The sequence below is a fragment of the Bos taurus genome, chromosome 20 (genome assembly GCF_002263795.3).
Source record: "Bos taurus isolate L1 Dominette 01449 registration number 42190680 breed Hereford chromosome 20, ARS-UCD2.0, whole genome shotgun sequence".
Lineage (NCBI taxonomy): Eukaryota > Metazoa > Chordata > Mammalia > Artiodactyla > Bovidae > Bos > Bos taurus.
In genome coordinates, this window is record NC_037347.1 from 36,689,828 (window position 1) to 36,708,315 (window position 18,488).

The following is an 18,488-nucleotide window of genomic DNA, read 5'->3' on the forward strand; positions in this document are numbered from 1 at the left end:
TCCAGAAGAGAGAAGCTTAATAACTCTCCTAAAGTGACCCAGAGAGTAAAGAGCAGAGCCAGGATTTGAACCCACACTGGTCTTATTTCTAAGCCCACTTCCTAACTCCTGATCACTGCTTTCTGCTGTTCTAGGATAATCAGATACACATTGTTTCCTAGTATGGCAATGGTTCAAACTTTCAGTGTGAACTCAGCCAAATTATTTACAGTCATGTAAACAACTGTTGTGAAATTATACAGCGATATTAACCGTTTTGACGTTCATGTGCACACCGTGCTCTTAAAACTGCTCACAACAGATCTCAGTGTACGCTCCCTCCCCCAAGGCTATAACGATCCGTGTAAGACCAACAGCTGTTGAATAAAGTCTTCAAATACTGAAAGTACTTGGTAACAGGCTAAGAATCTACTTCTTATTTACTTACAATACAGTTTAATAGTCATAGCTAAGAAAATGTAAACACAAGTTTAGTGAAGGGTAGCTACCAGCCTTTTGAATGACTCAATAATGCAAAGGACAAAACCTGTTCATAAAAATGGGTTTTTATTCCTTAAAAAAAACAAACCTGTTCAATATCCCTCCCCCTCATGCAAACAGCTCTCATAGGGGATTCTTCAAATTTTACGTTTTTTCCATTCTGGCTCATTCTTTGTTTCCTCATCATCAGACTCAACTTGGGCAAACATGGTTTTGGGCTGAGTCCTAAAAGAGAGTTAAAGAGGAGAGGAAAAATTTAGTCAGCAAGTGTGTATTGGACTTTGCTACTTTCATCAAGTGGAAGCACATTTGGGGGATCAATTACATCTCAATTATTAGAGAATCATTAACCTTCTGGCAAAGAAAAGGAAAATGGAAATTTAATTATGTTCAGATTCTTTTAAAGGTTTTCCTTCTGTGGCAGACTATGTATGTTGTCCTTTCCTTAAATAAAATGAAAATGTATCAAATTCAGTGGAAACTCACACATCCATAACCACCCTCCACCTCAAACTTGGGCTAAATAACCAGGACTGTTTGGGAGGCCAAACTATAGTCACCAAGCAAGAATCTACACAGTCTTTATTTATAACTCTGTGGGCTGTTCCTAGACTTTAGTCCAAATGCACTTGATTAGAGTGCACTCAAACAGTAGAATCTGAGGCAAGAGTTTTCTTATCTCACGAGTTTAAAATAACAGGTAACATATATGGTAACTTGGACATGTCAGCAAAAGTAAAAAACAAAACAAATGAACATTCCTTCCACCAAACACCCAGATCAATGCGTGCAAATAGCCAGCATTGTAGGATCTACCACTGAGCATCACTGGTGTAATACTGACACGCAGTGCATCAAGCAGTCTTTGCATCAGGGCCTGTTGTGCTTCGTAAACATACCGGGTTCAATGTCATTCCTCTTTACATCGTTCACACAGAAAATAATTGCAGGAAAATATCAGACGGTCATAATTTATGCCCTTCTCAGTAATGCTGGCTTCCTTTTAAAAGCAGCTCTACTGCATTATGAGGGAACATTAAAGCATGCTATCTGCAGATGACGTACTTCAGCTTACATCTTCATTTAGAGTTCAGTTCATAATAGGAAGGTCATTGCAGAATGGTAAACTAATGTCAAAATCCCCTTTATCTGGCAAGTGAAACAGGGTCAAAACCTTATATTACTAACCAAGTGGTTGCCAGAGGGGAGGGGGTATAGAGAGGAGAGAAAGAGGTGAGGGAGATGAAGAGGTACAAACTTAGAGTTATAAAGTAAGAGTCACTGGTATGAAATGAGTGGGGAACAGGGTCAATAATTATGTAACACCTTCATATGACGAGAGATGGTAACTAGACTTATCGTGATGATCACTGTGATATGCACAGAAATATCAAATCACTGTGCAGGGTACCAGAAACCAACACAGTGTTTTAGGTCAATTATATTTCAAAACAAACAAATTCACAGAAAAAGAGATGAGATTTGTGGTTATCAGAGGTGGGGATGGAGGAGGAGAAACTGGAAGAAGGCAGTCGAAAACTTCAAGTTAAAAGTTCAAAACTTCAAATTAACTTCAGGTCGAATAAACAAGTTAGAAGACAAATAAATATTAGGGATGCAATTTATCCCATGATAAATAGAATTAAAACTGCCTTAGGCTATATATGAAAGTTGTTAAGAGGATAAATCCTAAGGGTTTTCATCACAAGGAAAAAAATTTTTTTTTCTATTTAATTGTGTGTCTGTATGCGATGACAGATGCTCATTAAACACTGTGGTAATCACTTCATGATGTATGTAAATCATATCACTATGATACTTTAAACTTATACAGTGCTATATGTCAATTATATCAATAAGACTGGAAGGAAAAAACCAACCCTTATTATTACTGTTCGCTGCTGCTTTATTATCCTGGGGAAGAAGCATAAACCATCCACTTTCCCTGCAGACACTGTTTCGATGCAAGGCATACACCAGAATTCCTCATGCACAATTAGGCACAGTTCCTATCTTTCCAGTCACCTGCCTAGAGCCCACACTGTCCCCATACACAATCCAGTTGGTTACATTTCTTGTTGTCACTTCAAGACACGGTTGTGACATCTATAAACAAGTCATAACTCTGACATTTCCAAAACCAGCTGCAGACTTTCATAGGTCATGAGTTGCTGAGTTACTAGAAAGCAGGGCCACTGACTTTCTAACACGCTACAACAAGGCAACTGGTGCTCATGACATATTTCATCTTTCTGGCAAAGATGTTGCTCCTCTGGGTATAGACAAACCCGTACAGGAACAAATTTGTCTGGCTGAAAAAAATCCTCTGGAAGCCTGGAGTGGTGAGGAGCCCTCGAGCTAAGCCTCGGGCTGGGGATTCATCCCCAGTTTGGCCCCTGACTTGCTTTGTCACCTGGAACAGGTGTTTCCCCTCTCAGGGGCTTGGTTTCCTACTCCACTAAATGTGGAGGTTGAACTTGATTAGTGGGTCCCAAAGGGCTAAAGGCCCAGGGTGGATGATGATGAGGTGTGTGTTTTTAACATTAACTCAAGTATAATACAAATAGAGAAGTGCATTATTTCATACATGTACAGTTCTCTGGATTTTCACAAACTCTGTGTGCCATGAAACCAACACCCTGAAGAAGAAACAGCATGACTAGCTCCCAAGCCCCTCATATTCCCTTCGAGTCACTAACCCCCACCCAGGGTCACCGTATCCTGACTCCTGGTCTCACAGAGCAGCCTCACCTGTGTCCATCCTGTCTCTGTAGGATGCCTAGAGTGTGCATTATTTTGTGCCTGGTTTTCTCTATTTAGCACCATCCATGGTGCTCAGGAGCTTCCCTGGTAGCTCAGAAGGTAAAGCATCCACCTGCAAAGCAGGAGACCTGGATTCTATCCCTGGGTTGGGAAGATCCCCTGGAGAAGGAAATGGCAACCTACTCCGTTACTCCTGTTTGGAATATCCCAAGGACAGAGAAGCCCCAGGCTATAGTCCATGGGGTAGCAAAGAGTTGGACATGACTTCACTTTCACGGTGGTCAGACAGTAAAGAATCCACCTGCAATGCAGGAGACCTGGGTTTGATCCCTGGGTTGGGAAGATCCCTTGGAGGAGGGAATGGCAACCCACTCCAGTATTCTGGCCTGGAGAATTTCATGGACAGAGGAGCCTGGTAGGCTACAGTCCATGGGTTCACAAAGAGTCGGACACGAATGAGCAACTTTCTCTTTTACTTTCTTTCATGGTGCAATGTATACTGAGGATGTTTGCAACAATATATTCCAAAAAATGCACGCACACACACAAAATGAAGGCAATACTGTGAATTTTACCATGAGTTAAAATGTGTTTAAGTGAAATATCCTTTATGTTGAGATAATGCTCTTCTATCTACTTTGTAATAAAATGTGCTGGAAGTTTAAAAATAAATCCTTAGAACTAGCTATTTAATTTCTATGAGATTAAACAGAACAAGGTCTTCTAAAGATAGCTGGGAATGCTTCATAGCTCATCAGAGTTAGCTGCAATGAGAAAAGTCCTTATGAAGTTGTAGTGTCGCTTTTTTGGGATACAAAAAAAGAAACTGAATGACAGGTCACAGGAAGAAAACCTAGAGCTTGAAAAGGCTATTTCATTTACGTAGTCACTTTTTTCCCCCTTATAATCCACCTACTTCCAGAAGTATTTTTAGTAGGTTAGTGGCAAACACTGAAGGGCATAGAATCAATGGATCTATTTAACAAGGGGCAGAAAAGCAGTAATGATGGCAAAGAGGCGTGGGAGCGCTTTGTGTGAAGGAGACGTTGTATAATCTTGACTGAAGTGGTGATTACAGGTGTATACGTTTGTCAAAATTTGAAAAGGGTGCATCCTGTATTTTATTGTGAATAAACTATACCTCAATAAAACTGAATTAAAAAGAAAATCCAAACAAAACAAATAAGTAGAAGGTCAAGAACAAAAAGACAAAAAGATATATAACCAAGCATAAAACTTAGCACTAAATTTCCTGAAGCCAAGACAAAAGAAAAAGAGTTTAGTTTTTCAAAGGCGATAACCTTCCCATTCCCTATAATCGAACTCAGCAAAATTCACTGAGTAAATTTTCACATGAGGGTCACTAAGACCGTCACTTTCAATTACCAGACCGCAACAGTTTTCTTTTCCTCTCCAGGTATTTTAACTCAAGGGGTATCAACTTGTTTGGAAGGTTGGAAGGTCTTATTTGTCAAACTCCATGAATTTATTTTAAATGCCACTTTTGAACTAATAAAAATGTTGTCAGCAAAATAGCCATATTATATGTACACATCAAATCATGACACTGAGCTCTCATGTTCCACTAAGCATTCAATAGCCATGTTCCCCTTCCCCAAATTGCCAAAATCAAGGCATAAACCAGTGTTCAAATTTTCCCAGCAATGCTTGCTTACCATTTTTTCATTTTGCTGTCCAGGTAGATAGTAGCTGAGTATAAAACTGGGCTCTTTTCAACAAAAAACATTGGGAAAACTGTATATCCATATGCAATGAAACTGGACCCTTACCTTATACCATGTACAAAAATTAACTCAGCATCTATCAAAGACCTAAACCTAAGAGCAAAAATGATAAAGTCTTAAGAAGAAAACACAGGGGAAAGTTTTAGGACATTGGATTTTGTCATGATTTTTTGATATGACACCAAAAACACAGGCAAGAGCAAAAATAGGTAAACTGGACTGCATCACAATTAAAACTGTACATCAAAGGACAGTATCAACAGAGTAAAACGAAGAGCTGCTGTGCAGTGGGCACGGAACTTAGTACTGCGAGATGAAACGAGTTCTGGGGACTGGTCGCACAACAGTATGAATGTATTTAATACCATCAAATAGTTAAGATGGTCAATTTCATGTTATGTGTATTTTACCAAAATTAAAAAAAGAAAAGACTAGGCTCCTGAACTTGGCAATGAGGAAGAACAAATCCCCTTCCTGAGAAAAAAGGAGGCACCTTAGGAAAGCCTTAGCCTCCAACCCAAGGCCACGCCTGCAGCAGTGCTTCTCAGACCCTCTGTGGCGCAAGGGCAGACTCTGTTTTCTAATTTCTGATGCTTGCAGATAAATATTTCTAGAAAAAAATTAAAAGACTACCAAACACAGATCCAAATGTTTTATTAGATTCAATAAAAATCTCCAATCGCTATATAATTTCCTAAGCTTATCTTGTCGGCACTGGCAGGTGGAGCACACTGGGAGGAGCGTGCGCTGGCCGCCCCCTCCCTCCCTGTGCTTGGGAAAGAAAGGCTCTGAAGGCAGAGAATCTGTGTTCTTAACACAGACTGCTACACATGACGAGTTTACTCCAACTGCAGGAAAGTATTCTCACATCTAGAGAAGCTGGCCCTGTGTGGGCTCGGTGAAGGAAGTCTGAGGTTGCATTCTCACAGGGCCACCCTTTAAGGAGCAGTCTCTAATTCTCAGGAGAATGGGATGGGGAGGTGAAGGGAGATCTGGCCCATGGAAGCAAGTTTCCCTCGAGCCAATCCATCCCGCCCCGACAAAACCAACATTCTTACACACAGGCCAGCACCGTCCATAAGAGCTGTATGTTGTCTGCTGAAGAAAGACCAGGTTCTTCAAAACATATTACTAGACTTGGCGCAATGAGTGTATCTGTCCAGTCTAGAGAATGCCACGGTTTTATAGAAGCAAAATGAGAGAATTAGAGCTTTAAATCTTGCAGCTATTCTTTCTTGCCAGCGATTTTTATCTTTAAATTTATTTCTAGCAGCTTTTCTTTTGAGATTTTTTGGAAATACATACAAAGGGAAGACCAAAAAAAAAAAAAAAAAATCAATTCAGGATAATTTAGGGCATTTAAAACAGACTTCTTTAGTCACTTTTCAAGACAATGAAGAACAGAAGTGATTAGGCAACTTCCAGCAGAGTCAGGAACATAACCAGGAGATTTCTTCCCTGGGGGTGGCCTAATTTGCCCTTGGCATAGAAAACATTTATAAAAATAAATCAAGAGTGTCAAGCAAGAGCAAAATGACACAAGCAAAAAGATAAAATGTTTTGAAAACACTTAAAAGCTGGTCCAGAAATTCCTACTTTTAAAACCAATAGGAAACCAACACATAAACAACAGAAAACCCTCTAAGCCCCTTCTAACCTTGTCACCGGCCACATAAAGTGGATTCTTTTCTGGACAGCTTGAAGAAATGGAAGTCATACACTGGTCTTAACACAGACTCTTTTGGGTGCTTCCATGAGGAAAAAGTAGAAAAACTATACCAAAGGGGCACTGAAGACATGGCAGCAACTAGGGAAATACACATATAAATAAACAATGTGCAAGAAAAATACTCTACTGCTTCAAGAAGGCATTTTATAACCACTCATTTCCCGTCTACTATTTAATCAGCTCCTCTAGAATTCTCAAGAGACAGGTCAACTCAAACTTACAGTCTCATAGCAGATTTACCTCAGGTGCCCCAAACAAAATCCTATAAAAGGACTGATCTGAAGAAAAAGGAAGTAAGGGGAACATTCCATTAAGCCCAAGCATCACATATACTCAATAGGTGAGGGGGGATGAGCTAATAAGCCTCACTAGGAAGTAGTGAAGTGTCCAACTTTATCCAGACTCTTTGTTTCACTGGTTTACTGTCCACACTTACCCATTTTTCTAAGTGTTAACTGAAAATAAACTTAGAGAAGGCTGATGTGAAAATTTTATTTTCCAGTGTGATTAACTCATTTGGCAAATAGTAAACATTTTTCACTTGACTATATGTGTCATCTTGTTTATTAGAGTTACCAAGAAAAGGAGAGCAGATTAGACAGCAATATAGTTATTACCGCTAACAGTTAAATAAACTAATCAGAGGAGGGGTGATGGGTTTTTTGCTTTGATTTAGCTTCAGTAACATTCTGCACTTGCTAATAGTTAATATTTCATGAAGTAAATATAAAAGCTTAAGCAAATGCCTTTCTCAAATCTATAAATTCTGAATAGCTGAAACTTCTTGCTGATTAATGTTCCTCTTGGAACGTTTTTTAAACTGAATTCTCAAAGTTATTTGCACAGAGTGAGTCTTCTTCCAGCAATAGCGTGCATAGAACAATGACAGAAGCCCAGCAGAAGCTGAGTCCCACCTCATTTCCACTTTGAGAACGAGGAAGAACAAACCCCCTTCCTGGGATAAAAAGGCGGCACCTTAGAAAAACCTTAGCCTCCAACTTGGGGCCACACCTGAAGCAGTGCTTCTCAAAGCATCTTCAGTTTTTCCATCCAGAGGAATTTTGCGTAGAACAGTCAGTAATGAATAAAAATTCTCCCTGTAATCTTCCAAAAGGGCATTTTTTTGGATATAGTGTTTATGTAAGAGATTCAAAGTGCCCTTTCAAAGATTCAAAGGCTGTCTCTTCTGACTAAGCTCTAACCTAGGCTTTCTACACTCCTCCTCAAGTGCTCAGGCCACAGAGAAGTCTCAAAGTGTCTCTGGCTGCAATGGGAAGTTGACAGGTCAAATTCTTTTTAGTTATGGATATTCTCCTGATATGATTCAGTCAAAGAGCATAAAGCGAGCTCCAGAGTAATAGAACGAGTATGAGGGGAAATCATTTGTAATATTTAGTCATCAGTATGTGACTGTAAACCACAAGCTTTTTTGGCTCAAGGCCCATTGTTTATTATGAAGCAAAAACCTCAAAGCCAAAGTCAATTATAGCCATGACTTGACAATCTGACACACTTGTTAACCCTGTTAGAATGAATACGGTACAGATGAACCCTGACCCAGTCATCACAATTGCACAATTATGAAGATTAAATAAAGCCTTGACCAAAAGATTCCATTTGAAATGGTCCCTTCTTTTGGGTGAAGAGCTAAGCAAAGATAATTTTTATTATTTATTTATTAAAAATATTTATTTTATATTGGAGCATAGTTGATTAACAATGTTGTTTCAGGTATACAGTGAGGTAATTTAGTTACACATAAAAAACACTAGGGAAGCATAAGATGAGAGGAAACAAGAAAAAGAATGTTCTTTTTCAGAAAATGAAGACAGAATATTTTGGAAAATACCTAAACACATCTCAGACTCATTAAACAGGATACACTAACTCGTAAGGCTTGTGTGAGAGTTCCAAGACTGGGTGAGTGGGAAAAGGGACATACGTGAAACCTGTGGAAACTGGGGGAAAAAATAGAGGACAAAACAAAAAGAATCTTCTAAAACCACTATCAGTAAGTGGGTAAACAAGTTAGAATGATTAAATCTTTGAAGAGCACACAGCCTGAGGCAGCTCAGGTAACTTCAATGCCCTCCCTAAGCTCACGTTTATAAAATGTATGAAACGGTGTGCCACAGATTCTATTTGAAAACATGCACGAAAGCTGGGCATTAGTGTAGCCTAATCTCTTACTTCATACACGGGGAAAGAGTCTCATGAAGGTTAAGTGAGCCTGGAGCAGGAACTAAACCCCAGGACTTCTGATTCCTAGCTAGCATTCTTCCACTAGCCATGCTGGCACACACGGTAATCTTTTCGGCTTCACTATTATTCAACTCTTCCAATAACTACTTCCAGTTGCTTTGTGATGAGAAGCAGTACGCTGTAGTACTCAAAAGTGGAAGTTTGGCTTTGGAGCCAGACCACCTGTGTTCAAATCCCAATTCGGCCTCTTGCTACCTCTATGGCTTTGGTCAAGTTATATGTTTCCTAATATGCAAAATTGGAAAAATAATACCCCTTCCTCATAGGATTGTTGTGAGGATTAAAAGAATTATACATATATATATGAATTTTAAACATGACTGGCATGGTATAACAGCAGTGTCATTATTACCACATCCTTTATTCCCCAATTTATACTTTCAAAAGCTATATGTAGAATGTATCTGATAAAATAATTTACTATTAAATACAACACAGCAGCTTACTATTTAAAAAAAAAAAACCCTGGGGGAAATGTTCTTCTATGTAAGTAACTTGTCTTCAGTATGAATTTCTAGAATCAAAATAATCTATTTCATACATTTGAAGTTTTAGAAGGTGAATAACTTGTGGTTTATTTTACATAATTACTTTTAAAAATTATTACCAGACTTTAGTGGGGAAAATAATCACCTGGAGAACTTCTTAAGATGCAGATTCCCAGCCCCATTCTCTCAGTCTAACTGAGTTGGGGTGAAGTCTAGAAATCTGCATTATTAACCTTCCCACTCCCACCCTCGACTCTGACACAGACAGTCCACAAAATCACTTTGAGAAACACTGGCCTTTACATAGGAATATACTGCTCAGTGATATCAGTCAGGCAACCATAACTCAGGGGAAAAAAAGTTATACTTCTCTCTATGGGTTTATGTCTCTTCCTGACACAAATCTTTACTCACTCAAAGACTGACCTCTTGAAATATTGCCTAGTAACTCAACATGACTTCAGTGGATCCTTTATAGATGGTAATGATATATTAATATATTTATTAATTGATATAGATTATATTAATATAAAATTAATATTACAATATAAAAATTAATGCTCACACACATATCCATGTATCCTGTATCAATTGAGACATGCACATTGAAAATTAAATTGACTGAACCAGCAATATTGGCAACTTAACTGGCAAGAAAAGCGATCATGGCTGACAGAGCTGTCAGGCTGTCAGGCTACTGGCCAGGGTTCAGACTCCCACACACAACTATCCGTGGGGATGTGCAAGCTAATAGCATTCTGGATCTTTATCCTGTCCCCTCCCTAGCCCGCTCCCCTCCCCTCCCTACAGCAACATCTTTTGACAAGAAACTGTAATTGAATCTGCCCATGTGTAGCTAAACCAGAGTCCTCTGTGATCCTGCTGTGTTTTAAAACTTTCAGGGCCATTAGACTGCGAGTGCCAGGAATGAAACTTCAGTACTCAAAAATAAAGGTAAAGGGTTCAAAGGCTCTTTGTTCTTATCACTGGAGAGAAAAGGTGAGTATATGTCATCTGCAAGCAGGCAGATTTGTGCAATATCTGTCAATAATTGTGTTTTTCTGGGATAATGCAAGACAGAGTAAATTTCCACTTCATCACTTCATCACTGACACAAATCAATTGCAGTGAAGAAGAACAATCAGACACACATTCTCACCTTTATGAAAAGATCCTTTTAAATATTAGCTTCCCTTCAAACACTCTGCTCTTTGGCAGTAAAATAGTACACTCTAGCAGGTGAGCACAGGAGAAACTGCACTGCAATACAGGCTAACAAATCACATGCCACAGACAGTTCCATGAATTTCATAAGCAATAAACGTAAAGTGACAAAACTGAATGGAAGGAAAGAGATGGGAGCAAAACGTAGCATTAGGAAGGTGTATATTGAGAGAGACCACAGACCTCTGAGGAGCTCATTAACTTAGGCATCAAGAGAAAGGGAAAGTGAAAGTCACTCAGTTGGGTCTGACTCTTTGTGACCCTGTGGACTACACATGTCCATGGAATTCTCCAGGCCAGAATACTGGAGTGGGAAGCCTTACCCTTTTCCAGGGGATCTTCTCAACCCAGGGATCAAACCCAGGTCTCCCGCATTGCAGGCAGATTCTTTACCAACTGAGCTACAAAGGAAGCCCTACAAGGGATTAAGAGAAATGAAGTCTAATTCTAGTTTCAATTGTAAATTGTTAGTCTCCTCACATGTAAGGTAAGGATATGACAGTATCTATTCAACCCATTTTGCAGAACTGCTATGAGACTAGCATATTATTCAATTGTAAATAATACTAAACCACCTATGACGCAGGAAAATGACACTGGGTAAGAGTAACCAATGAACAAAATCAATTTCTGCTTCAATTAACTCTATATAAGAAAGTTGAAAATGTGGATGAATTTTTTTTCCAGTTCAGTTCAGTTCAGTCGCTCAGTCATGTCCGACTCTTTGTGACCCCATGAATCGCAGCACGCCAGGCCTCCCTGTCCATTACTAACTCCCGGAGTTTACTCAAACTCATGTCCATCAAGTCAGTGATGCCATCCAGCCATCTCATCCTCTGTCGTCCCCTTTTCCTCCTGCCCCCAATCCCTCCCAGCATCAGAGTCTTTTCCAATGAGTCAACTCTTCGCATGAAGTGGCCAAAGTACTGGAGTTTCAGCTTTAGCATCATTCCTTCCAAAGAACACCCAGGGCTGATTCCTTTAGAATGGACTGGTTGGATCTCCTTGCAGTCAGTCCAAGGGACTCTCAGGAGGCTTCTCCAACACCACAGTTCAAAACATCAATTCTTCGGCACTCAGCCTTCTTTACAGTCCAACTCTCATATATATACATGACCACTGGAAAAACCATAGCCTTGACTAGACAGACCTTTGTTGGCAAAGTAATGTCTCTGCTTTTGAATATGCTACCTAGGTTGGTCATAACTTTCCTTCCAAGGAGTAAGCGTCTTTTAATTTCATGGCTGCAGTCACCATCTGCAGTGATTTTGGAGCCCAGAAAAATAAAGTCTGACACTGTTTCCACTGTTTCCCCATCTATTTGCCATGAAGTAATGGGACCGGATGCCATGATCTTCATTTTCTGAATGTTGAGCTTTAGGCCAACTTTTTCACTCTCTTCTTTCACTTTCATCAAGAGGCTTTTTAGTTCCTCTTCACTTTCTGCCATAAGGGTGATGTCATCTGCATATCTGAGGTTATTGATATTTCTCCCAGCAATCTTGATTCCAGCTTGTGCTTCTTCCAGCCCAGCGTTTCTCATGATGTACTCTGCATAGAAGTTAAATAAGCAGGTTGACAATGTACAGTCTTGATGTACTCCTTTTCCTATTTGGAACCAGTCTGTTGTTCCATGTCCAGTTCTAACTGTTGCTTCCTGACCTGCATATAGGTTTCTCAAGAGGCAGGTCAGGTGGTCTGATATTCCCATCTCTTTCAGAATTTTCCACAGTTTATTGTGATCCACACAGTCAAAGGCTTTGGCATAGTCAATAAAGCAGAAATAGATGTTTTCCTGGAACTCTCTTGCTTTTTTCATGATCCTGCGGATGTTGGCAATTTGATTTCTGGTTCTCCTGCCTTTTCTAAAACCAGCTTGAACATCTGGAAGTTCATGGTTCACATATTGCTGAAGCCTGGCTTGGAGAATTTTGAGCATTACTTTACTAGCATGTGAGATGAGTGCAATTATGCGGTAGTTTGAGCATTCTTTGGCATTGCCTTTCTTTGGGATTAGAATGAAAACGGACCTTTTCCAGTCCTGTGGCCACTGCTGAGTTTTCCAAATTTGTTGGCATATTGAGTGCTGCACTTTCACAGCATCATCTTTCAGGATTTGAAACAGCTCAACTGGAATTCCATCACCTCCACTAGCTTTGTTCATAGTGATGCTTTCTAGGGCCCACTTGACTTCACATTCCAGGATGTCTGGCTCTAGGTGAGTGATCATACCATCGTGATTATCTGGGGCATGAAGATCTTTTTTGTACAGTTCTTCTGTGTATTCTTGCCACCTCTTCTTAATATCATCTGCTTCCGTTAGGTCCATACCATTTCTGTCTTTTATCGAGCCTATCTTTGCATGAAATGTTCCCTTGGTATCTCTAATTTTCTTGAAGAGATCTCTAGTCATCCCCATTCTGTTGTTTTCCTCTTTTTCTTTGCATTGATCGCTGAAGAAGGCTTTCTTATCTCTTCTTGCTATTCTTTGGAACTCTGCATTCAAATGGGTATATCTTTCCTTTTCTCCTCTGCTTTTCACTTCTCTTCTTTTCACAGCTATTTGTAAGGCCTCCCCAGACAGCCATTTTGCTTTTTTGCATTTCTTTTCCACGGGGATGGTCTTGATCCCTATCTCCTGTACAATGTCACAAACCTCAGTCCATAGTTCATCAGGCACTCTATCAGATCTAGTCCCTTAAATCTATTTCTCACTTCCACTGTATAATCATAAGGGATTTGATTGAGGTCATACCTGAATGGTCTAGTGGTTTTCCCCACTTTCTTCAATTTAAGTCTGAATCTGGCAATAAGGAGGTCATGATTTGAGCCACAGTCAGCTCCAGGTCTTGTTTTTGCTGACTGTATAGAGCTTCTCCATCTTTGGCTGCAAAGAATATAATCAATCTGATTTTGGTGTTGACCATCTGGTGATATCCATGTGTAGAGTCTTCTCTTGTGTTGTTGGAAGAGGGTGTTTTTTTCCAAGAAAATATTAATTACCAAGCAGCCTCAGAAAAGTCAGAAAATCCAAAGAGTCTACTTCCCATGAGGGGATAGACAACCAAGAGAAAGATTAAGGAATTACTACTCACTCTCTCCTCTACAAAAGCACCTGACTTCAACAGTTTCACCATCTCTCCGATTTTTACAAATAGATTTCATGGTACACAAGGCAGTTCAAGAGTATACACAGAAAAGGAAAGCACATGAAGTTTTTAGGAAGGCAGCCTAACACCTGACAAAGAACAAACCACAAGCATGTGAGGGTCATATCACAGATGCTAGGATGATCCACTATTAGGAATTTTGTAATATGATGAATCATATTCATTGATCAAAGTAGAAGTACACAGGGAACTCCCTGGTAGTCCTGTGGTTAGGATTCTGAGCTTCCACTGCAGAGGTCAAGGGTTCCATCTCTGGTCCCCTGGTTGGGGAACTAAGATCCCATAAACCACACAGTGTGGCCAGAAAAACCTCCCACCAAAACAAAAACACAACAAGTAGAAATTCATAGAGACATGACAAAGGAATTCAATAAAACTCAGCATCTATTTCAAAGCAACATGCCTCTTGTCTCCACGCCGTGTTTTCTTCGCCTAGGATGCTCTTCCCTTGGATCCCTGCATGGTTCATTCCCTCATTCCACTCAAGTCCACGACCACTTTAGCAGAGGTTCTATCCTGATTGTTGTATCTGAAAATAGTGCCCCTCTCTCTCCCCGATTACTCTATGCCCCTTTATCCCTATTTTATCTTTCTTCATTGCACTTGCTACCATCTAACATTTATGGATTTATTTATTGTCTGTCTCTGTCTACCAGAATATAAGCTCCATAAACCACAACTTAAAACAATATCTGACACATTGTAGGTGTTCCATAAATCTTTGTTGAATCTTCTCTAACATCTTGCATGTGGGTGTTTTCAAAAGTTGTCATGCTTTATGGAGAGATACCATTAATTGAACAATATGAAATTGCCAATGTCGACTTTTTTTCATCTACAAAAAGGGCAATTACACAAGCTTTAAGAAAAGGATGTGCACTATTGGTTTTATTATTTAATACTGTTCTGGAAGTACTAGTCAGTACAATTAGATAAGATAAAGAAATAGCAGGTACAAATGTTGGAAATTATTTGTGTGTGATATAATTTTTCAGGGGCTTCCCAGGTGACTCAATAGTAAAGAATCCGCCTGCCAATGCAGGAGACCTGGGTTTGATCCCTGGGTTGGGAAGATCCCCTGGAGAAGGAAACGGCAACCCAATCCAATATTCTTGCCTGGGAAATCCCATGGACAGAGGAGCCTGGTGGGCTACAATCCATGGGGGTCGCCAACAAGTGAGGCATGACTTAGCGACTAAACAACTACAACAACAAACCCCTCTAAATCTGACCACATTTAATAAAGTTTTTTACTTGGGGGGAAAATATCATAAACCAAGTAAAAATAAAGACAACTGACTAGTAGAAATACTTGCAATACATGACACACAAAGGGTTAAGCTCCTTAATATAAAGACAAATAGACAAAAGGGCAAAAGACATAAACAGAAAGTTCACAGGAAAAAAAAAAAGAAGATTTTAACATATGCATGCGTGCTAAGTCACTTCAGCTATGTCCAACTCTTTGTCCAACCTACAGGCTGTAGACCACCAAGCTCGGTCCATGGGATTCTCCAGGCAAGAAACTGGAGTGGGTTGCCATGCCCTCCTCCAGGGGATCTTCCCAACCCAGGGATCAAGCCCACAACTTTTACATCTTCTGGACTGGCCAGGTGGGTTCTTTACCACTAGCACCACCTGGGAAGCTCATGTTGCTAATACCAATCATTAATCAGCAAATGACATTTTTTCAATATTTGTGGAGACACTGCAACAATCTACTCTGTGTACAAATGTATGTACATCTGTTTGGAGCAGTTCACTATCAAAATGTTACTTAACTATGTTTGGCAAATTTTAAACTATGGCTCTGTTTACTCTTCCTTTCCTCAGATAATTTTTGGTATGCTTCTAAACAAATTTTTGAAGCATAAAAAATCCCTAATGGTAATAGGCAATAACGATTCCATTAGAAACAGAAGTGTCAACAGAGGCATAATCCATAAACCCACAAGCATATCTGAATGCCAAGGATGTGTTGACACATATTAGTTTATAGCACACAGATTTGATACAAATGAAGGCTAAATGCAAACTATTTAGCTGGCCAGCCTTGATATGACCCTCTTAGCTGTTGTGATATTATCCAACTAACCGTTCAGAGACGTTCCATCTGTGTTGTCTGGTTACTCATACATGTTGTGAACATCCACCACTGATGTCATACAGTAAAGTCTGCTCTGCTACAACACATGCAGTAGAGGATATGATGCTCCCCACCAGGGGCCCTCAAATCGCCCAGGCTCCTCTGTCCATGGGACTTCCCAGGCAAGAATACTGGAGTGGGGTGCCATTTCCTCCTCCAGGAGATCATCCCCACCAGGGATCAAACCCACGTCTCCTACAGTGGCAGGTGGATTCTATACCATTGAGCCACCAGGGAACCCCCACAATGGGTTTGTGTGAGTGCTCAGTCATGTCTGACTCTTGTGACCTCATAGACTGCAGCCTGCTAGGCTCCTCTGTCCAAGGAATTTTCCAGGCAAGAATACTGGTATAACTCTGATGGAAGTGGCCTAGTTTAGAAACTTAGAAGTTTAGAGTCCTCAGATATAAACAAATGCGTATGTTTCTGGACCTTTAGTACCTGGCCTATTTCTCATGCTTAAGAATAAAAAAGAAAGGGAGAAGTTAGAACCCCAAAGCTATGTTCTACCCAATTTGTTAACATAAGAAATGTTCTATTTTAAAAGGCTGGTTCCTTACTTGGAGTATGCTGGAGAAACCCAGTACGGGTTGTCCTCGGCCGCCTTGGCATGCCGCAAAATGGCTTCCCGGGGATTGCTGTCGTCGGTTTTGTCCAAAGCGATGTTCTTCACAATGTATGAAGACAGAGTGCCTCCATGGGTTCCAACCCGGCCACCACGACCTGTTCCAAAGGGAAAAAAACAAATCAGGAACAGAGTGAGCATACAGTCTGGGCTTATCTGACAAGGCTGAAAATCCTTCACTGCTGGCTGCCCAGGCTACAGGTTCAGTGAATGACAGGGTAGGGTCAGGGGTTCAGATTGACCTGATTTTTGTCATTCCGCAAAGAATCAAGGTTTTAAGCATTCTGGGGCTTCTATAGCCTTTAGTTTGAAGCACACTTAAGAGTACTTGAGTATTGTCCTTTCTGCTTTCATTTAAGGTAATCACAACCAAAGTGGAACATCACCAAAGCTCAACTTCCCCATAGTATTTTAAAATATAGACATGTTTTTATTATGCTTTAGTTGCCAGTTTACACAATGACAGCAATGTAGGAAGAAATATAAATAGTTTGCCATGTATATGCCTTAAAAAATTCTTCAGGCATGAATACATGAAATTCAATTAATAAAAATAACCAATCATCATTAGATGCTATTTTAGTTTTAAACAAGAATATCTTAGGGCTTGCCATCTTCCAAGGACCTTGTAGGAAAGAAAACAAGGTGAATAGACTGATTGACTTATTTTAATAAGTCAATAATAGAATAATAGACTTATTTTACTATATGTAATGGCTCTCGACAGGAAGCTTCACCTGTTCAGGAATTTGTTCCCCACTGAATCCTCAACTGCTAGCCTGGTTCCCAGTACTCAAAAGACATATGACTTCTCAAGCAGGTTAAAGAGAAAAAAAAAAAGACAAAACACCACATGAAAAGTCAAGTAGCACTAAAAGATTAATTTTATTAGGCAGGAAATGATTGCCAGAGAATTTGTATGGCTAGCAACTATTATATTAGTAGCACTTAGAAGAAAAGAGCTCTTCAAGCTGATGTGGGAAGGGAATCTATAGGAAGAAATACATCCAGTTTGGGAGAAGTCAGAAGACAGAGAAGGTTATTTTCAGTGAACTGAATAGTTTAAATACAAAAGTATAGAAAGAGGTAAGTTCAATGGGCATTTGGGGGCAGGGATGAACCAACAGTCATATCAGAAGATTAGAGTAGGAGAGAGGTGAGGTGTAGAGCTCAAACACGGCTGAGAGTCAGACTGCAGAGAACTCTGAATCTCTGTGCATGCAACTGGACAGTGCACAGCTTCTGAAGATGTGGGGGCAGCAGCAATATGAAAACTACAGGAATTGGGAATAAAAGCTGTAAGATGAATGAAGGGAGTAGTGAGGAGAGAGCGTTGAGAGAGTACCTAGTTACAAGAGCTTTTTAATAATCCAGGCAAGAATATTATACAGGAACTCTGATTAGAGGACGATGGCAGAGAAAATGGGGAAAAAACTGAGACTGGTATATGAGATTTTTTTCAATGCTAAAGGGGCAGGCCAAAGAGATAGAGGTCCAGAAGTCAGGTTCAGATGAATTAACAAGTCATAAATGATATAAGCTTGTGAACCTAGAATAAATGGAGACTGTGCAGCTGATAACAGAGAAAGGGATTCTAGCAAAGGCGCGGCTGTATGATGGCCGATTCTGCCTTGCTTTCTTCTGGCCTTACTTTCTTAGAAACTCTAAGGATTTTTATTCATCTTCTAGGGAAATGGGTAGCTCTATTTTAATAACGCAGAACTAAATGATGGCCCCTTTCTGACTTTTGTGAACTCTAATCCAGCCTAAATTTCGGCCAAAGTATTCAATGTTGAATTTTAAGCCAGTATGGTGAGCAGTGATTTAAACACTGAGTTCCAAGGAGCCCCAGAGCT

General features: G+C 40.0%; 1 protein-coding gene across 1 annotated transcript in view; it reads right to left on the bottom strand.

Moving 5' to 3' along the window:
- Positions 1-529: 529 nt before the first annotated feature.
- WDR70 (WD repeat domain 70) overlaps positions 530-18,488 on the bottom strand; it is a 278,539-nt gene continuing 260,580 nt past the window's right edge. Inside the window, 2 exon segments of the mRNA NM_001076238.2 lie at positions 530-705; positions 16,568-16,730. Of these exon segments, the coding sequence (NP_001069706.1) occupies positions 618-705; positions 16,568-16,730 (251 nt within the window). The 3' untranslated portion in view covers positions 530-617.